The sequence below is a fragment of the Oryctolagus cuniculus genome, chromosome 13, assembly GCF_051225735.1.
Source record: "Oryctolagus cuniculus isolate XC-2025 breed Fujian yellow rabbit chromosome 13, ASM5122573v1, whole genome shotgun sequence".
NCBI classification, from domain to species: Eukaryota; Metazoa; Chordata; class Mammalia; order Lagomorpha; family Leporidae; genus Oryctolagus; species Oryctolagus cuniculus.
The window spans coordinates 79,801,672-79,820,094 of record NC_142879.1 but is presented as its reverse complement, the minus strand read 5'-3'; the positions used below and the strand labels follow the sequence as shown (position 1 = coordinate 79,820,094).

General features: G+C 38.6%; 2 protein-coding genes across 31 annotated transcripts in view; one reads left to right on the top strand and one right to left on the bottom strand.

Annotated features, from left to right (window-relative positions):
* TASOR2 (transcription activation suppressor family member 2) overlaps positions 1 to 18,031 on the bottom strand; it is an 85,210-nt gene extending 67,179 nt beyond the window's left edge. For 4 of the 29 annotated variants that reach the window (XM_070055835.2, XM_070055829.2, XM_089312405.1 and 1 more), the window contains exons 1-2: positions 17,472 to 17,972; positions 14,507 to 14,630 (exon numbers count right to left, since the gene is read on the bottom strand). Coding sequence is in view for 4 of the 29 variants with exons in the window: in XM_089312399.1 (XP_089168525.1) it covers positions 17,472 to 17,532 (61 nt within the window). In the remaining 25 variants the exon portion in view is untranslated. Of the gene's footprint in view, positions 1 to 48; positions 183 to 12,007; positions 12,089 to 14,506; positions 14,631 to 17,471 lie in introns of those variants that run through there. The other 25 variants (XM_070055824.2, XM_089312397.1, XM_070055826.2 and 22 more) reach the window with 17 other exon arrangements.
* A 10-nt stretch (positions 18,032 to 18,041) lies between these two features.
* ASB13 (ankyrin repeat and SOCS box containing 13) overlaps positions 18,042 to 18,423 on the top strand; it is a 50,549-nt gene continuing 50,167 nt past the window's right edge. Inside the window, exon 1 of one of the 2 annotated variants that reach the window (XM_089312412.1) lies at positions 18,042 to 18,346. The gene's annotated coding sequence lies outside the window, so the exon portion shown is untranslated. The remainder of the gene's footprint in view (positions 18,347 to 18,423) is intronic. The other variant, XM_089312410.1, reaches the window with a different exon arrangement.

Here is an 18,423-nt window from a genome sequence, read left to right as displayed (position 1 = left end):
ATTTTGTATTCAATATTAATAATTTATAGGACTTAGTTTAATACCTACTCTTTTCTGATATGAACCCTGTCTCGATCTTCTCTAAAAGAGAATGTAGCTGAGAGGGTGGTCTTAGTTCATTTTCACCATATATACCCTCAGAATCCTTGACACAGTTCTGTCCTTTGTTAATGTCATAAATGCTAAAGTGAAAAAAGAAAAACAAACCACAAAGTTAATACTTCCATTTAAAGTAAATCTACTCTTAAACTTTTTTTTGAGTTTCTAATTCACATTAAAAATACTATTTTGCTTATTTACCTCCTTTGACAAGTTTCCATAACTAAGGATTAAATCTGCTCTATGAGCAGAAATACAACATAATCTAAAATGCTTTTCCTTTCGAAGTAATTAGCTTCCAAAGAAAATTATACAGAGAAATAAATTATGCTTACAAGAATCACTTCTGCCTCACTATAAAGAACATATTCCATAATGAAAAGGTCATACCTGGTTGAAGATAACAAAAGAAAGCAAGCAAAATATCAAGAGCACGATGCACTAGATGAATAGTGGTGCAACCAACCAATTTCATGGACATGGAGATATGTTAAAAAAAAAAAAAAAACAGCCTTGTAACTTGAAATCTGGGTAGGCATTCAAATGATAAAGAAGCCCCAAAAGGAATGGTCAAGCATGGATGTTTTCTAAATAGTACAAACAGTCTGAGCAAATGCATAGGTATGAACATGATATATTGAAGAAACTACAAGTAGCTTAATGTGACTGATTAAGAAGAGGGGAGAATAAAAGCAAGTAAGGAGATTAAAAGATGGTAAGGTAGGAACTAGCATTGTAGCATACTGGGTAAAACCTCCACCTGTGACCGGCATCCCAAATGGCACTGGTTCGTTTTCTGGCTGCTTCACTTCCAGTCCAGCTCCCTGCTAATAGTCGGGGAAAAGTAGCAGAAGACAGCCCAAGTGCTTGGGCCCCTGCCACCCATGTGGGAGACCCAGAAGAAGCTCCTGGTTCCTAGCTTCAGCCTGGCCTAACCTAGGCTGTTGTAGCCATCTGGTGACTGAACCAGAAGTTTGGAAATACCTCTATCACTGTGTATCTCTCCCTCTCTCTGAAGCTCTTTCAAATAAATAAATCTTTTACTATGTCCTAAACAATTATTGAGAATTTCAACATGCTTTACAAGAACAGCACAAATAGCACAATCCTTTTTCAAAAAGGCTATGAAGTAGAACTTTGTGAATATATTCAGGATTGTTTAGAAAATATAGCTATATTTTTGTTAATTCATTAAGCAAATAAGTTACTTATGTCAAGAAGGGACAATTACATTGGGAATGAGGAGACCAGAATTTTGGTGGTGCAGGCTCTTCCATTAAAATGATGGAGACTTTCATGCGACATACCATTGACTGGTTTTCTAAAAACAGAGTCACCTTTCCTTTTTCTTCAACAAAATCACTTTTTATTTTTTTAAGATATCAGTTAATCAATACTGTGCTTTAGTCTGAATTTGTGAGAGGAAACCTAGTATAAACTCATCATGGTAATTCTACACTCTTTGGCCAGTGATTATTTTAGTAATAAACATGTTGCTCAATTCTGGTCAGTGCGATACCAATGTAAGTCTACAGGAAGAATTCTGGGAAAGTTTTCTTCCAAAAGGACAGGAAGAAAAGAAACACCCCTCTTGCCTCCAGCTTATTCATCTAGCATTGGGGCCTTTCTAAAGATGTGTTGCCTGGAACTCCTTACAACCAAGACAGAAAAGAACAATGAAGATGAAAACAGAAGAGACAGATGGTTAACTACTAAAATAACTAACCTGTAGCTACAGTTTTAATTTTTTTGATATATGAAATAAAAAATAGTCCTTATTGCTTAAACAATTTGTATTGGTAGTTGACAGCACAATAACTGATGGGTTTTGTTTAATTAGTTATATTATTTAAGACCTCATTTCCTTGTAATTAGCTTTTCTAAGGTTCCTTTCAGTTCTAACACTGTGATTTCGTTGTTTCACTGAAGGTTTGTTATGCACGAGGCACTGTGCAATGGTGCACTGCACTAGATAGCAAATGCCTTTTTTATTTGTGCCACGCATATAGACATTTTATTATTTATTATCAAGGACAACACTGTTACTAGTGACAACAATAGCAAGCTATGTTCCAGGCATCACTTGCCAAGCACTTCAACTTCAGCCGTATCTTCTGGTATAACTATGTTTCTCAATAAAATGTTTATATAAATTCTAGATATTCCTTTAATGAAAAACATCTCTCTCTACACTATAAAAACCTCCATATTCTTCTGGTCTATCCTCTCATATTATATTTATATTACTGTTATATTTATATTCCATATTTCATTATTAAATTGAATGGCTCAGGGCTGAGTCACTTTGGGTAGTCCCTTTCTCAGCCCATGTTTTGTTTTTCTGAATTTAAAACTGCTTAAATTTCAGATACCAATCATTAGTCAACTTGAAATTCTCCTATAAGACTAAAAACATTCTCTGAATAGAGACAGATATAAATTGTTTCTGAGGGGGAGGCACCCTGGGGAACAATTATGTCCTCTAGCTTCAGTTTGGACTTGTATCCTCTGATACTACTGCATACCTTTGTGACCTCACTGGGGAATGCTGAGACACAAAGTTGTCTATAAATTCATACTATCCCAGTTTGCAAAAATCAATGATCTGATTGTAAAACTTAAATAGGATTCCAAAGGATTCAAGACTGCCAAAACAGTTTTGAAAAAAGAACAACCATGTATCATTGTTGTATGACTGGATAAACCATGGCATAATTATTTAACATACTAATATTCAGCAATAAAAAACTGATCCATGAATCTCAAAAACAATAAACGAGGCAAAATAAGTCAGACATGAGTACACATTGAGAAATATCCTATTAAGTTCTGGAACCAGTAAAATTAATCTGTTGTGATAAAATTCTTATCAGTGGTTGCCTGGGACAGGGATAGAGAAATTGCAAGTGGGGGGAGCACACGGTAACTTTCTGGGGTGATATAGGGTGACAGAAATGTCCTGTATTTTTATTGGTATGGTGGTAAATGTAAAATAATGCATACATTTACCAAAATCAACTGAATTGTACTTAAAATGTTCATTTTATTGCATGTAAACTGTATTTCAATAAAGTTGAACCAGAAAAACAAGCCAAAACAAAACACCCTGATGAGTATATATTTGGACACAAGGGAAATCCTTACAGTAAAGGTGAGCATCCCTAAAATGAAAATCCAAAATACTCTACACTCTTGAAACTCTGAGTACCAGCATGATACCACAAGTGGAAAATTCTACACTTGACCTCTCAAGAAGGTTCATAATCAAAATGCCAGTATACTAAAAATACTGTACATAATTACTTTCAAGCTTTGTGGATAATGTGTACATGAAACACAAATGAATTTTAGACTTGGGTGCCATCCTCAAAATATCTCATTTTATATACATGCAAATATTTCACAATCCAAAAAAAAAATCTAAATTCAAAATTGTATTGATTCCAAGCATTTTGGATAAAGGATGCTATAGTTAAAAATCTGGGGGCTGGTGCTGTGGCGCAGAGGGTAAAGCTGCCACCTGCAGTGCCAGAATCCCATATGGGTGCCTGATTGAGTCCTGGATGCTCTACTTCCAATCCAGCTCTCTGCTACGGCTTGGGAAACCAACGGAAGATGGCCCAAAGACCCCTGCACCCACATGGAAGACCAGGAAGAAACTTCCAGCTCATGGCTTCAGATTGGGCAGCTCCAGTCATTGCAGTCATATGAGGAGTGAACCAGCAGATGGAAGACCTCTCTCTCTGCCTCTCTGTAATTCTGCCTTTCAAATAAATAAATATTTTTTAAAAATCTGATAGTGTACAGAACACAAGTAAAATCACAAAACATAGTAAAATTACAACGTAATCACAAAATAACCTCATGAGACCCTTTGTTTGGGGACTTAAACAGCAGACAGAAAATCTGTCAGTCTCTGTCTCTTTCAAAGAAATAAAAACTTTTTAAAATTTCAAAGTTTGGGGCCGGCACGGTGCTAGAGTAGGTTAATCCTCAGCCTGTGTCGCCAGCATCCCATATGGGCATCAATTCTAGTCCCGGCAGCTCCTCTTCCAATCCAGCTCTCTGCTGTGGCCTGGGAAAGCAGTAGAGGATGGCTCAAGTCCCTGGGCCCCTGCACCTACATGGGAGACCTGAAGAAACTCCTGACTCTTGGCTTCAGATTGGCTCAGCTCCGGCCGTTGCGGCCATTAGGGGAGTGAACCAGCAGACGGAAGACCTTTCTCTCTGTCTCTCCCTCTCACTGTCTGTAACTCTACCTCTCAAATAAATAAATAAAATCTTAAAAAAAATTTTTTTCAAAGTTTTTACCAGGAAGCTAGACCAGTTTTCCTGGAACATGTGTCTTGTCATTAGATTCAAATCTTTTTCTACTTAAAGGGGGAAAACACCTTGAATTATCTTTCATATGTTAAATTTCATTTCCAGCTTTATGACTTCTGCCACAGTGTTGAGCCTTCCTTACATCATTAGATTCTTGTCATTAGATTCAAATCTTTTTCTACTTAAAGGGGGAAAACACCTTGAATTATCTTTCATATGTTAAATTTCATTTCCAGCTTTATGACTTCTGCCACAGTGTTGAGCCTTCCTTACGTATCTCTAATTTAATCTTTGTCTCTGAAATGATTTAAATTTTACTTCCATTTGTTATCTGTTTTGCTGGTGTCCATTTCACATCCTACTGCTCTCTGGCTGTCTTCCTTGAGTTCTTGTATTTCTGCTTTACAGTGTATCTTCATAACTTCTGTTTCATTATAACAGTTTTAATACAATTGTATTGAGATACAACTTGCATAACTTACAATTCACCTATATAAAGTGTACAACTCAATGGCTTTTATTATTTCCAAGTTGTGCAATCTTCATAAATTTTTTACCCACAATCAATTTTAGAATATTCTTATAAGCCCAAAAAGAAACTTTTTGCCATCCTCCTCTTCCCTCATCATTTTCCAGGTCAGGTAACCACTTATCTACTTTCTCTCTCTCTCTCTCTCTCTCTCTCTCTCTCTCTCTCTATATATATATATATATGCGCTTATTCCATATCATTTCATGTAAATGAAATCATACACTTTGTAATGCATGACTGGATTCACTTACAGAGCATAATGTTTTTGAAGTTTAGTGATGTTGAAGCATCTAACAATTTATTTCATAACTTTCTAAGACTTAATAATATCCCACTTTCTGAACATATAGTAGTTCCTCTTATCTGTAGTTTGGCTCTCCTTTGTTTCAATATAGAAACATGTTTATTCTATCAAGTATAGAATATATTAGCTGAAGTTTTAAATAAGCATAAACATAACTTGGGAGAAATATAACTTTTCCCCTTGGAGAAAAAAAATCCACAGCCCTAAGTAGCAACAAGTCATAGTTTTTCTTTAAATGAAAAAAAGGGAAACAAAAATAGTTATGTCCCATACGTGAAAAAAAATTATAAACAGACCCATAAAACAAAGTATCCCTATTAAAAATGCTGAATGAGTAAAGTATGATTTCATAGAAATTTGTGTAAGTTTTGCCATGTATAAAAGCTTAAATATTTTTTCTAGGTAAAGCAAAAAGGCTTTAAAAAAGTAAGGTACTTCTTGCTATATCTAAAGAAGTCCATTTGGAATCACTGACATTTCAAAAGGTGATCTTAACTACTGTAGAGACATACACACAGTCAGAAGTAGGGTCATCTCTCCAGCATTTCTGCAAAGGTTCCACTCTTATACAATCCAATGAGGAGTCAGGGTTGAAAGCATTCAGTCAGTAAACCTCTAAGTACCATACAATCCTCTCCTGTCATCACCTGGTCTAGGCAGCAAAGATCTGACTTGCCCTACCAACACCTCGTTCTCTATACTTGCACCTTAAGGCAAGACACTACACAACACAAAATCATCCATTTTCCCTGGTCTCCACATTCAGGTGAACCTGCCTCATGCAGGGAGGTCTGGGGGGGCCTCCGAAGCAGCACCTGAAAAGACCGAAACCCCTCCTCTCCTCACCTCATGGTGTGTGGGGGAGGGGGCAGTGGCTCCGCGAAGCCGGTGGACCCTCTGGCCCCCTCCCACCGCTGGTGGGGGCCAGTGTGCCACAGGCAGGCAGGGAGGCAGGCAGGCAAGCAGACAGGGGCAGGGAGCTGGTGGCAGGGCGCGGGACCAGCTGCGCCTTTTGAAAGCCAACGAGGGCGGCAGGGGTTCCGCGAGCTGAGCCAGGGAGCATGGCCCCGCCTCAGAGCCTGAGGACCAGTACAGCCATCAGAGTCTAGTTATTCCGCACACCAGCAGATTCAACAGAGCAAATGGACCCTAAAGACTCAGATGGATGTAGTCACTTAAGCAGAGGATGGGGTCTGAGAGCCCAGTGCCCTTGACCTGTTTCTTGGATGTCCCACAATAACGTTTTTTTAGTGCTTACTTTACTGTGATCACCCCAAGTTCTAATTTCCTCAAGTGTCCTGCCTGAAAGTACAAATAAGGATGCCAGATTGCAAATCATGGGTCTAATCCTAAATCCATGTTATTTTCACTACAGTGATGCCAAGTTGGTCTCACTGTCCCACTACTGCCCATGTAGCCTCACCAGCTATGGTTTGGGGGGGGGGGGGGTATTTTAAAATAAAAAAACTTCTGTCAAATATGGCTTTTTTTTCCCTTTTCTATGAAGTAGTTTATTTATGTTTTTTTGTTTTTGTTTTTCACAGAAACCTTTAATTTAAGATATACAAACTTCATGCATTTCATAAATACAACTTTAGGAACATAGTGATTCTTCCCACCCTTCTTCCTCCTCCCTGTCCTATTCCCATTCTTATTTTTTACTAAGATCTATTTCCTAATAACTTTATACACATAAGATTAACTCTATACTAAGTAAAGAGTTCAAACAGTATTAAAAATAAAAAAAAAAAACCTGTCATTTATCCTCAGAGGATGTTGATACCTGCACCTGAGAAAGAAATGGGGTGCTCCCCCCTTCCACTAAGCTACGCAGCCTAATAATAGTCACCAAAAATAAAATTAAATCGGGTTGGGAATGGAAGGTGAAGTATTTGGCTCAACCTAAGAATATCTTCACTTCTGATTCATTAACACTGTTTTTAAAAAGTTAAGATACTTACCCAAAGTTTCTAGGAAAACCTAAGTAGGATTTATAAATCATTACCATTATTATGTTGCACAGAACACAATAAAGGATAATTTTAACTCATAAAGCAAATGACTTAAATCCATAAAGAATTATGTAATTAGTTATGTGCTGTTTAAAATAGTAAATTTACTTAGGGTATTTTAGTTTACCCAGTGGAAGAGAAACTGCTTTTTGAAAAACATTTTTTGAGATTATATCCATTGAGTAAAATAAGTTATACCAATGCTATGTACTATGATGTTTTCATTTACCTGTAGCTTGCTTACATTTGGTTTTAATATTCAATTTCTGAACACTGTTTTAATATTCTCAAAATCTATCTAATACAGAGTATTTTTGATAATCAAATTGATGCTTATTATCTTGCACCTACAGAAAGTTTTTTTTTTCACTATGCCATGTAAAAAGGTCAATAAATTATAATACTTTATATATTCAAGATTATGCAAATTTTATTAGAATGATACCAAAGTTTATATGGTGATTCTTTTAGACATCTATTTAAAGGTACAGACCATTGTCCTGGGTCCTCATTAAACTGGGTTTATGAATTTGTGCCTACTTTAAAATGTCAATCTTTGATAAAATGGTGCAAACTCATGATAAGTAGTTTTATTCCTCTTAAGGATAAATTTTTCTCCATTACAATTACATTTTAAAACTTGTCTTTGGATTCTCTCAAGTATTTACATGCAAGTATCATAGAAGAAAAAGTAAAATCTGGTCCAGGCCAGAACAGAGCTAATTTTTGTCACCATCCCTAGACATGCTCGATCCCAAATACCCTCGGCACAAGTAAGGAGGATATAAGAGATAAAGTAGGTACCTTAACTGGACAAACTAGACCTTAGGAGTTGAGTCTTGAAAATTACTTCTCTTAATGAGGGAGCAGGTGTTCAAGACAGATTTGAAACAGGGTTTATTTCACCATGCCAAGGAGGACAACGATGCTTTACATAGAATATTAGCAAGGGACTTAGTTCTCCAATTAAATGTTATTATAATATTATTAGGGGAAAACAGCAAGGATACCCCAGATACATCTCTTATGATAAAGGCAGTTATTCTGAAAAGGAACAAAATGCCAATTGCTGGTTCTTTAAAAAACTTAAAAAAAAAAATAGGTACACTTGCAGAAAATAAAATCAGGAGAAAAAGAAAAATTAGAGTTGGGGACAAAGAGGTAAACAAACACAAATACACAGGAGCAATTTCTAAAATTATAAGTAATTTATATCAATAAATTTGAAAACTAGAAAAATGTAATTAACATTGGTTTAAATGGAAGAAATATTTGAATAAACCAGTAACAATGAAAACAGACTGAAAGAAGTAGTCATAATTCTACTCTCTGTTCTAAAAGACCAAATTTATTGTTTTATTTAACAAATGATCAAGAATTCACAAGCCTTTTCTGTTAATAAAATTGTAGAAAACAAAGTGAAAAGAAAATCAAAGATCAGCAGAATATATTTATTGTGTAGATAATAAAAGATTTACTTATACATTAATATAAATGGAATATAAAAATTGAAATTCATATTTCATAAATTATGAAGAGCCAATAAGTGCATTTAAAAACATTTCTAATTTACAGATTTAAGAAGCAAACAATTCCAAAGAAGATGAAGACACAATCCAGTGAAAGCGCTAAAAGCTAAAGAAAAAAAAAAATTAAAAGTAGTCAGAAAGTCAAAAAGGTAGTGACAGATAGACAGGTTATTTCTCATAGCAATAAAAGTAGCCAAAGAAAAAGTAAGAAGGACTTCAGCATGCTGAAAGGAAACAATCACCAACTAAAACTTCTATATCCAGCAAAAACACCTTTCTAGAATAAAAATGAAATAGACACTTTCAGGTGGACAAAAACTAAGAATGTTCATCTTCAACAACCTTCAGTAAAACCCACTTTATTTTTTTTTTTCTTCTGGACAGGCAGAGTCAGACAGTGAGAGAGAAAGGTCTTCCTTTCTGTTGGTTCACCCCCAAATGACCGCCACGGCCGGCACGCTGTGGCTGGCATGCTGCGCCGATCAGAAGCCAGGAGCCAGGTGCTTCCTCCTGGTCTCCCATGCAGGTGCAGAGCCCAAGCACTTGGGCCATCCTCCACTGCCCTCCCTGGCCACAGCAGAGAGCTGGACTGGAAAAGGAGCATCCAGGACAGAATCCGGCACCGCAACCGGGACAGAATCTGGCACCCCAACCGGGACTAGAACCTGGGGTGCCGGCGCCACAGGCGAGTGAGCCGTGGTGCCAGCCAGTAAAACACACTTTAAAGGCTAAACTTCAAGCAGAAGGTAAATTATCGGCCGGCGCCGCGGCTCAATAAGCTAATCCTCCACCTAGCGGCGCCGGCACACTGGGTTCTAGTCCCAGTCGGGGCGCCGGATTCTGTCCCGGTTGCCCCTCTTCCAGTCCAGCTCTCTGCTGTGGCCCGGGAGTGCAGTGGAGGATGGCCCAAGTGCTTGGGCCCTGCACCCCATGGGAGACCAGGAAAAGCACCTGGCTCCTGGCTTCGGATCAGCGCGATGCGCTGGCCGCAGTGCACCGGCCGCGGCAGCCATTGGAGGGTGAACCAATGGCAAAAAGATCTTCCTTTCTCTCTGTCTCCTTCTCTCTCTCACTGTCCACTCTGCCTGTCAAAAAAAAAAAAAAAAAAAAAAGGCCGGTGCCGTGGCTCAATAGGCTAATCCTCCACCTTGCGGCGCCGGCACACCGGGTTCTAGTCCCGGTCAGGGCGCCGGATTCTGTCCCGGTTGCCCCTCTTCCAGGCCAGCTCTCTGCTATGGCCAGGGAGTGCAGTGGAGGATGGCCCAGGTGCTTGGGCCCTGCACCCCATGGGAGACCAGGAAAAGCACCTGGATCCTGGCTCCTGCCATCGGATCAGCGCGGTGCGCCGGCTGCAGCGGCGGCCATTGGAGGGTGAACCAACGGCAAAGGAAGACCTTTCTCTCTGTCTCTCTCTCTCTCACTGTCCACTCAGCCTGTCAAAAATAAAAAATAAAAAAAAAATAAAAAAAAAAGGAAGGGAAATTATCCAAAATGGAAAAAAAAAGAAAATAATGAATAATTTAGAAAGCAATGAATAACAGAGAAAACAATAAAAATGTGAGAAACAAAAGCAAGCACTGATACAGGTTCATTTTTATCTGACAGGAATTTTTAAGATAATTCAATTACAAAGTATTAACATAAAAATCATGATGGGTTGAATGAAATTAAGTTTGTAAGTCTTCCACAGAAAAGTAAAGATATTGGTTAACATTAGATTTTGAAAACTCAAGGTGAGACAGGGTAGAAACAGGTCTCAACTAAACCAAGGCCCTCCCAAGCTGCCATGTATCCACCTCCAGCTTCAAACCAAACAGGAGCAAGAAAGAGTCAGACTCTAACAGCAAAAGACCCCCTTACAGCCCTGTAAAGGACTTCCCTAACCTGCACGCAATGCCCAGAATAGCCCAATGACATTGATATGTGACCCTTCCTGGGGTGACAGCAGGGAGCAACACACCATTTTAATAATGAGTAGCGTGCAAACCAAAGTGCTGCACGCTGAGGGATGGAAAGCACCATACCTCCCCAACCCGATAACAGCAGCTTTTCGGTTCCCAAGGGGAACTAGTCAGTGGAACATCTTCCCACCATGCTGTCTCCCTTTTGTTCCAGTATAAACCCCCAAAAAACGTTTTTGGGTTGCTAATCGGCCTTTTGTCAATTCTCATTACAAGAGAGCCAAAGTATGCCTATTTCTAGGAAAACTATGAAATCACCAAAAGTATATAACTTCCAAAACTAGCAGATGGGGAAAATGGAATACTAAGTTGGTATTAAGAAGAAAGAAAAGAAATTCAGAATAGGACAAATAGAAAACAAGAGCAACTGCATTAAATGTAAATGAGCTATATGTTCCACCTAAAAATATTAAAAACTGCATTTAAAAATGTCAACAGATGATTTCAGAGACTTACCTAAAATATGTAAGTGCAAGTAAATCTAATTATCTCAAAAGTTTAATGAAAAGAAATAAATGGTATGATTCGTTCAAAAGATTAATACTCATATAATGTTTAAAGTATAGGTAAGATGAATCAAAAGAAACTGAGGGCAACAGGAACAGAAATGGTCAACATTAAAAATGAAAAGAAACATAATTATACATGCTTCAGACATTAGAGATACCAAGAGGGCACTTAAACTCAGCTAATAAATACTAAAATTTAGACAAAATAGAGTTCTAGAAAAATTTACCAAACCTAATATAATTTTTAAAAAACTGTGTAATCCTGTAACCACTAAAGAAATTAAATCACTAACCAATCAAGTGCCATGAAGGAAACTTTGGGTCAAGTGAATTCAACTGCAAATTCTACAACTGCTTATCTACAAAGAATAAAGTTAAATTATATTTATCCCCCAAAATGCCCTCAAACAATTTAAGCATACAAAGATGAAATGAAAATCTCTAAAAATTTTTGAGAAATACAGAATATTTTTATAAAGAAGAGACTGATAGATTTGACAACATTAAAATTAAGAACTTTTGCTCATCACAGACTAGAAAAATCAGAGATAAGGTATTTGCAACACATTAATTATTAAAGATTAGTCTTTAGAGTATGTAAAGATACCCTACAACAAAACAACCTAATAAAAAATAGACCAATGAGAAGAAGGCGTGAGAGGGAGGAAGGCCCAACAAATGAAAAGACATTCAAAATTCAGTCATAATAAAATGCAAATTTATATTAAAATGACATACTTTCACTTATCAGATCAAAAAATCCACAAGGTTAGCAATGTATTCTGTTGGAGAAGGCTTTAGGAGAATTGCTTCAGTAAACTGCAATTAGAAGTACAAATTCTCAGCATTTCAAAATCATATAACATTTGACTCAGTAATCCATAACAGAAATTAATCATATATAAAGGCTTGCTTACACACAAAATTAACAAACACTCAATGTTATTCCATGTCCCATTGCCTTCAACAGCAAGACCAGAAACAACCAAATAACCCCTTTACATTAGACTAGCTAAAAACCTGATATAGACACACAAGGAAAATTATGCTTTCCTAAGATGTAGAATGAGGGTATTCTTCCAGCATATATTGCAGGAAAAACGTAGTATAGCAGAAATTAGGGTAAGAAAGGAATATAGTAAGTATACTCAGAAAAGCACTGGAAGGAAGAACAGGATACAAGGAGAAACTAGGAAAGTGGGGATGAGTTGAAGAGGTTCAAGGAAGATTTTTTTCAATATATGCCTTTATGTTTTTAATTATTTAAATAAGTTAATGAATCTTTTAACAGGAAGAGTTCATCAACTTTTATATATAACACATTTCTACAAACTCCTACAAATTAATAAAGCACCCAATACAAAAAGTGAGGAAAATATGAGTAAACTTAACATAAAACATTCAACTGGCTAAAAACATATGAAAAGATCCTTAGCTTTAGCAAGCAGATTAAGGAAGTTTACAACTACATTAATGTATCATTTCATTTCTACCATACTGCCAAAAATTCAAAAGCTGGACAATGCTACATGTGAAGAAAAAAAGGAGTAGAGGGAGATTTCGTTCACTATTGCTGCAAAACCGAAATGACCTTTCTGGAAAAGTCAGATAGTATTTAATAAAGTTGTATACATAGCCTCCCAGGGGATACACCAATTCTACTAGTAATCTGCCTAAGTATTGTTTATTACATTTGGAGCCACGAACAGGAAGAAACCTGGCAGAATTAACTAGAATGCACCAATGTTAGAAATAATTATCATGGGTAACTATATCACATATGCTTATAGTAGACTATAATATTTCAGTGAAAATGAACAAGTTACAGCAGTGGTTCCCAAAGTAGTGATATTGCTAATGCATTTGATTTTTTGATATTATAAGAAGAAATATGTCATTTGGAAGATCTGTATAACCAATACATGGTTATATGAGTGAAAGAGTTCCTCAAAGTACAAGACTAATGATTTTGAATTTTTTTTAAAGATTTTATTTATTTATTTATTTGAGAGAGAGAGTTACAGACAGTGAGAGGTAGAGACAGAGATGTCTTCCTTCTGTTGGTTCACTCCCCAAATGACCGCAACAGTCACAGCTGTGCCGATCCAGGAGCCAGGAGCTTCTTCCTGGTCTCCCATGTGGGTGCAGGGGCCCAAGGATTTGGGCCATCTTCTACTGTTTCCCCAGGCCACAGCAGAGAGCTGGATAGGAAGAGGAGCAGCCGGGACTGGAACCAGCGCCCAAACGGGATGCCAAAGCCACAGGGGGAGGATTAACCTACTGTGCCCCAGGGCTGGCCCCAAAACTAATGAATTTGAATGTCACATAGTGTAAAGTTCATTGGCATGGTTTTAGTTCTACAATGCATCTAACCTTTACAAAACTGTTAGGTTTTGATGAATGTCAAAGAAGAACGTAACTACTTGAAAAAGGTTATTAAAATTTTCCTCCCTTTTTCTATCACTTTGCTGAGGCCAGATTTTTTTCTACACTTCAACCAAAACAATACACTGCAACTGACTGAATGAGGTAGCAGACATGAAACTAGTCATTAAAGGTGACCTTAAAGATATTTGCAAAAAAAATGTGAAACAATGCCACCTGTCACTATTTTTGGGGAGTGGGAGGGAATGATTATTTTATGTTAAGATGTGTGGTGTTTGTTTTTAAAAGGTTACTGATTAATACATATATTTAAAATTATTCAATTCTCATACCTAAGATGGTACTATCATTTGATATACTAGCCATAAACAAAAGACCTTTGGGGTACTCAGCAGTTTTTAAAAAGTCCTCTCATTCTCTCTCTCTCTCTCTCTCTGCCTCTCCTCTCTCTGTGTAACTCTAACTTTCAAATAAATAAATAAATCTTAAAAAAAAGTCCTGAGACAAAAATTTTCTGAATTGGTTTACTACAGGCACATGATTCAACACAGATGAATCTCAGAAACATGACATTTAACAAAAGTAATTCAAAGACCATGAGTACAGTATGAGTCTATTTCAGTAAAGTTCAAAAACAGGTGAGAGTAAAGTTGCTTTAGGGAAGGTAATAACACAAAATTAATGAACACTCTGAGGAATGCAATCTTCCTGAGGTAAACACACATAAAAGTTTTCTAAGGTACTCATCATGTGCTTTTAAGGTGGGTGCACAGATATGCTTTTTAAAACAAAGTACATATTAATAGCGTATTTCACAACAAAATTGTTTTTAAAAGAAACAGGGAGACATACCTATTCTCAGGAAAAAACTCAAAACAATGTCTCTTCTCAAATTAGTCTACAAATTCACTGCAACCACAAACAATATCCCATCAAGACTGTCTATAGTACTTGAAGAGATGATTCTAAATTTCATCTGAAATAAAATGCAAAATAAGAACTAAGAACCCAAAGCTTTTTTTAAATGAAAATATCAAAATATAATATAAACCACACTAAATAAAAAAATATGGTAACAGCTATATGGGTCAAAGAACAGAATTCAGACCCAATAAGCACAAAAGCACAGGATATGACCCAGCCAAAAATGTTCATGTTTCTTAGTCACCAAAAAAGACAAAAATTGAAATGAGATGTTATTTTCCATAGTTAGATGGGTAAAATATTTTAAAAATACTTTCTACCATCCAGTACAGGCTAGTAGAGATGAAAGCACATCTTCTGGCCGGCGCCATGGCTCAATAGGCTAATCCTCCACCTTGCGGCGCCGGCACACCGGGTTCCAGTCCCGGTCGGGGCGCCAAATTCTGTCCTGGTTGCCCCTCTTCCAGTCCAGCTCTCTGCTGTGGCCCGGGAGTGCAGTGGAGGATGGCCCAAGTGCTTGGGCCCTGCACCCCATGGGAGACCAGGAAAAGCACCTGGCTCCTGGCTTCGGATCAGCACAATGTGCCGGCCGCGGCAGCCATTGGAGGGTGAACCAATGGCAAAAGGAAGACCTTTCTCTCTGTCTCTCTCTCTCACTGTCCACTCTGCCTGTCACAAAAAAGAAAAAAAAGCACATCTTTTGAAAGAGTAAACTTTTATAAAAGGGTTCAATAGAGAACAAATTTAGCAGCATTATTATCCAGCATTTTCATAGGACTAAATTCTACAGAAATACTGTCATGAGCACCTGAAACATTATTTGTAACAGCAAAAAAATATCATCACTGCATCATTGTTAGCTATAGGGCAAGCCTTAAAATAACTTTAATCAACACCAATAGATGAATCAAAGATAAATGCATGCAAAATCTATTTATTTTAATTAGATACCATACTATATTTAGTTAACAAAGATTAATTCAGGGAAGTTTTTAGGCACTTTGTAGATCTGAATTCATTTAAGCAGATGTGTTTGGACTACAGGATTTGCACATGATACATCCATTTTTAAAGAGAATTAATTACCTCTGGATATATGCCCTGAAAGCACAAAATTTTAAACACCGGTTTTCCTTAAAATAATTGTGTACAACCACTGTCACCTTTTACTTTTCCTGCGTTAATTTCTGACATACTGGAAATATCGAATGCAGATATCCATTTCTATGAAGCAATTTCTCAACAGAAGAGTATTCATACACAATTAAGGAGGATTTGCTTTGTTACAAACCTCTCAAGTAGGATTATGACCAGTCTCACATTCTACAATATTTCATCTCTTTCCCTTTTAACGCTTAATTTCCCCAAAACAACACTGTGCACCCTCAGATCACTAATGTGACAACAATACCACACCTGTATACCTGCACAACACAAGTTGCGAAACATCTTCATAAACCTTACCCTTCTCATTTTACCTTGCAGGGAGAAGAAAGAAAGATTAAGAGCACTTCATTTAAACTTCAAATAGATAAATGGGGATTACAAAACTTGAGAATTTTCAAACCATCTTTCTCATATGGGTAGGTTTATCCGCCACGTTCTCCCACAAAATTCTGCTTAGCACCTCCTTCGGACAAATTGTTGGGCTACAGGGGCCAAACTACTCTAATGTTCCTAATGCATTACTAGGGTTTGCTGTTAAATGACTCTCTCTATAGAGAGACTTTTTTTTTTTTTTAAGTCACGCATGGCCACGAAGTCTCTGCCGAAACTTGAATAGCAGGCTTCACAAAGAACCCTTACAAAAATGAGTCCATAAACAAGAGTGTCAATTTGTTAAGTCAACAACAGGAGTCACTGTGCACTTACTCCTCATGTAGGATCTCTGTCCTTAGCGTGCTGTACATTGAGACTTAATGCTATAACGAGTACTCAAACAGTATATTTCACTTTGTGTTTCTATGGGGGTGCAAACTGTTGAAAGCTTTACTTAATGTATACTAAACTGATCTTCTGTAAAAAAAAAAAAAAAAAAAAAAAAAAAAAAAGAAGAAATTATCAATTCCCAACTTGACTCTCACTGGGATTAAACATGACAATAGGTCTGATCTGATTTCATCATCATTTAAAAAATCATCTATTATTTTTCACTTTATGTTTCTGTGTGGGAGCAACCTGTTGAAATCTTTACGTAATGTATGCTAAACTGATCTTCTGTATATAAAGAGAATCGAAAATGAATCTTGATGTGAATGGAAGGGGAGAGGGAGTGGGAAAGGGGAGGGTTGCGGGTGGGAGGGACGTTATGGGGGGGAAGCCATTGTAATCCATAAGCTGTACTTTGGAAATTTATATTCATTAAATAAAAGTTAAAATAAAAAAATAAAACCATAAAAAAAAAAAAGATTTCCTAGCCAGTCCAAACCCAAGGAGAAAAACTCCAGCCAAGAACTTTATTATCCTATCTCTAGGGACGCAGCCGACCTCTGACAAGCGACGCAAACGGAAAGCCCGAGACTTTCTAGATCGTCTCCCTCCAACAGGGGGAAAGATAAACTTCGAAACCGCGTACGGACACGTAACGTGGTCAACATCTCCACGCTGGCGAAACTGAGACCTGCCACAGGTTGTAGTAGGTCCTGTCATCCAGAAAGCGCCCAAGCAGTTAAGACTCCGAGTATCGCCGAGCCCCACCCCTCACCCCCTCAGCTCGCAGCCAGAAGAACGCGCCGGCCACCCAGCACCCCAAACACGCAAGCGAATTCCCCACGCGCACCACACAATTCCGAACAGCTGCGCTGCGCGTTCAGCCTCGGGAACTGGCTCTCTCCCTCGCAGCAGCGTCCGGAGGTCCGAGACCAGGGCGCCCTAACACGAGAAGGGAATTTACCTGTCCTTGGCGCGGCGGCCGTCCCCGAGAACTTCAGATCACGGCTCAGTTTCCTCCCCATGCTTTTCCATGTCCGCTCCTGCCAACCGGCAAGCGTGCACAAAATCGAGTGCTTGCTCCGGCGCTTCCCGAAAGCAGCACTTCCTCAGAGGAACCCCGCGTTCTCCACGTCGCACCGGGACAGAGCCCAGTCTCCCCTCAGGGTCACAAGCGAGAACCATTCCCCGGCCGCCGGGCCGCCTGAGGAAACATGTCGACTCTATCGCTGACGGGAGCCAGCAACCGGAAGTAAAACCTTGTGGCCAAAGGAAAAGGACTGAGACAAAAAAAAAAAAAGAAGAAGAAGAAGAAGAAGAAGAAGAAGGAAGAGAGAAAGTGAAAACTATACTGCAGCGTCCCAGAAGACAGGAACCAATCACTGGGGAGTAGCCAAAGCGCCGGCGCCGGCTGCGCTCGGCGTCCACGCGGCGCTCGCGTCTCCCCTTTGCGCAGGCGTGAAGCGCCGGCTCGCTCCGGATGAGACCGCTGAGCCCGGCGTTCTCGCGGCATCTCGCGACGCTAGCGCCAGGCCGGATACGGAAGGCGTCCATGGGAAGAGGCGGGAACGCCGCCTTGGTGGAGCTTCGGGAGCTGTGGGGTTGTTGCGTTGCACTCTGAGTTTCCTTCAGCAGCTACCGCGACGACGCGTCTTTTGTCTGGTCGTAATGCTTCATTTCTGAAGTCTCGCCCGTGTTTTGATTTACTAAATGTTAACTGTCGTGACACGCTTCACTGAGCTGGTTCTCTCGGAAAATACTTCTAAAAATATATTAATCTAAGTAGAGTGAGCTAACGTGATCTAATACAGCGTTAATTCAAGTCTGTCCATCCCCGTGGTGAGTATCAACGAGAGACTCAGCCTACTGACAATTAACCATGAGCCCGGGGGTTGTGCTGGGTGATGGGAATACAG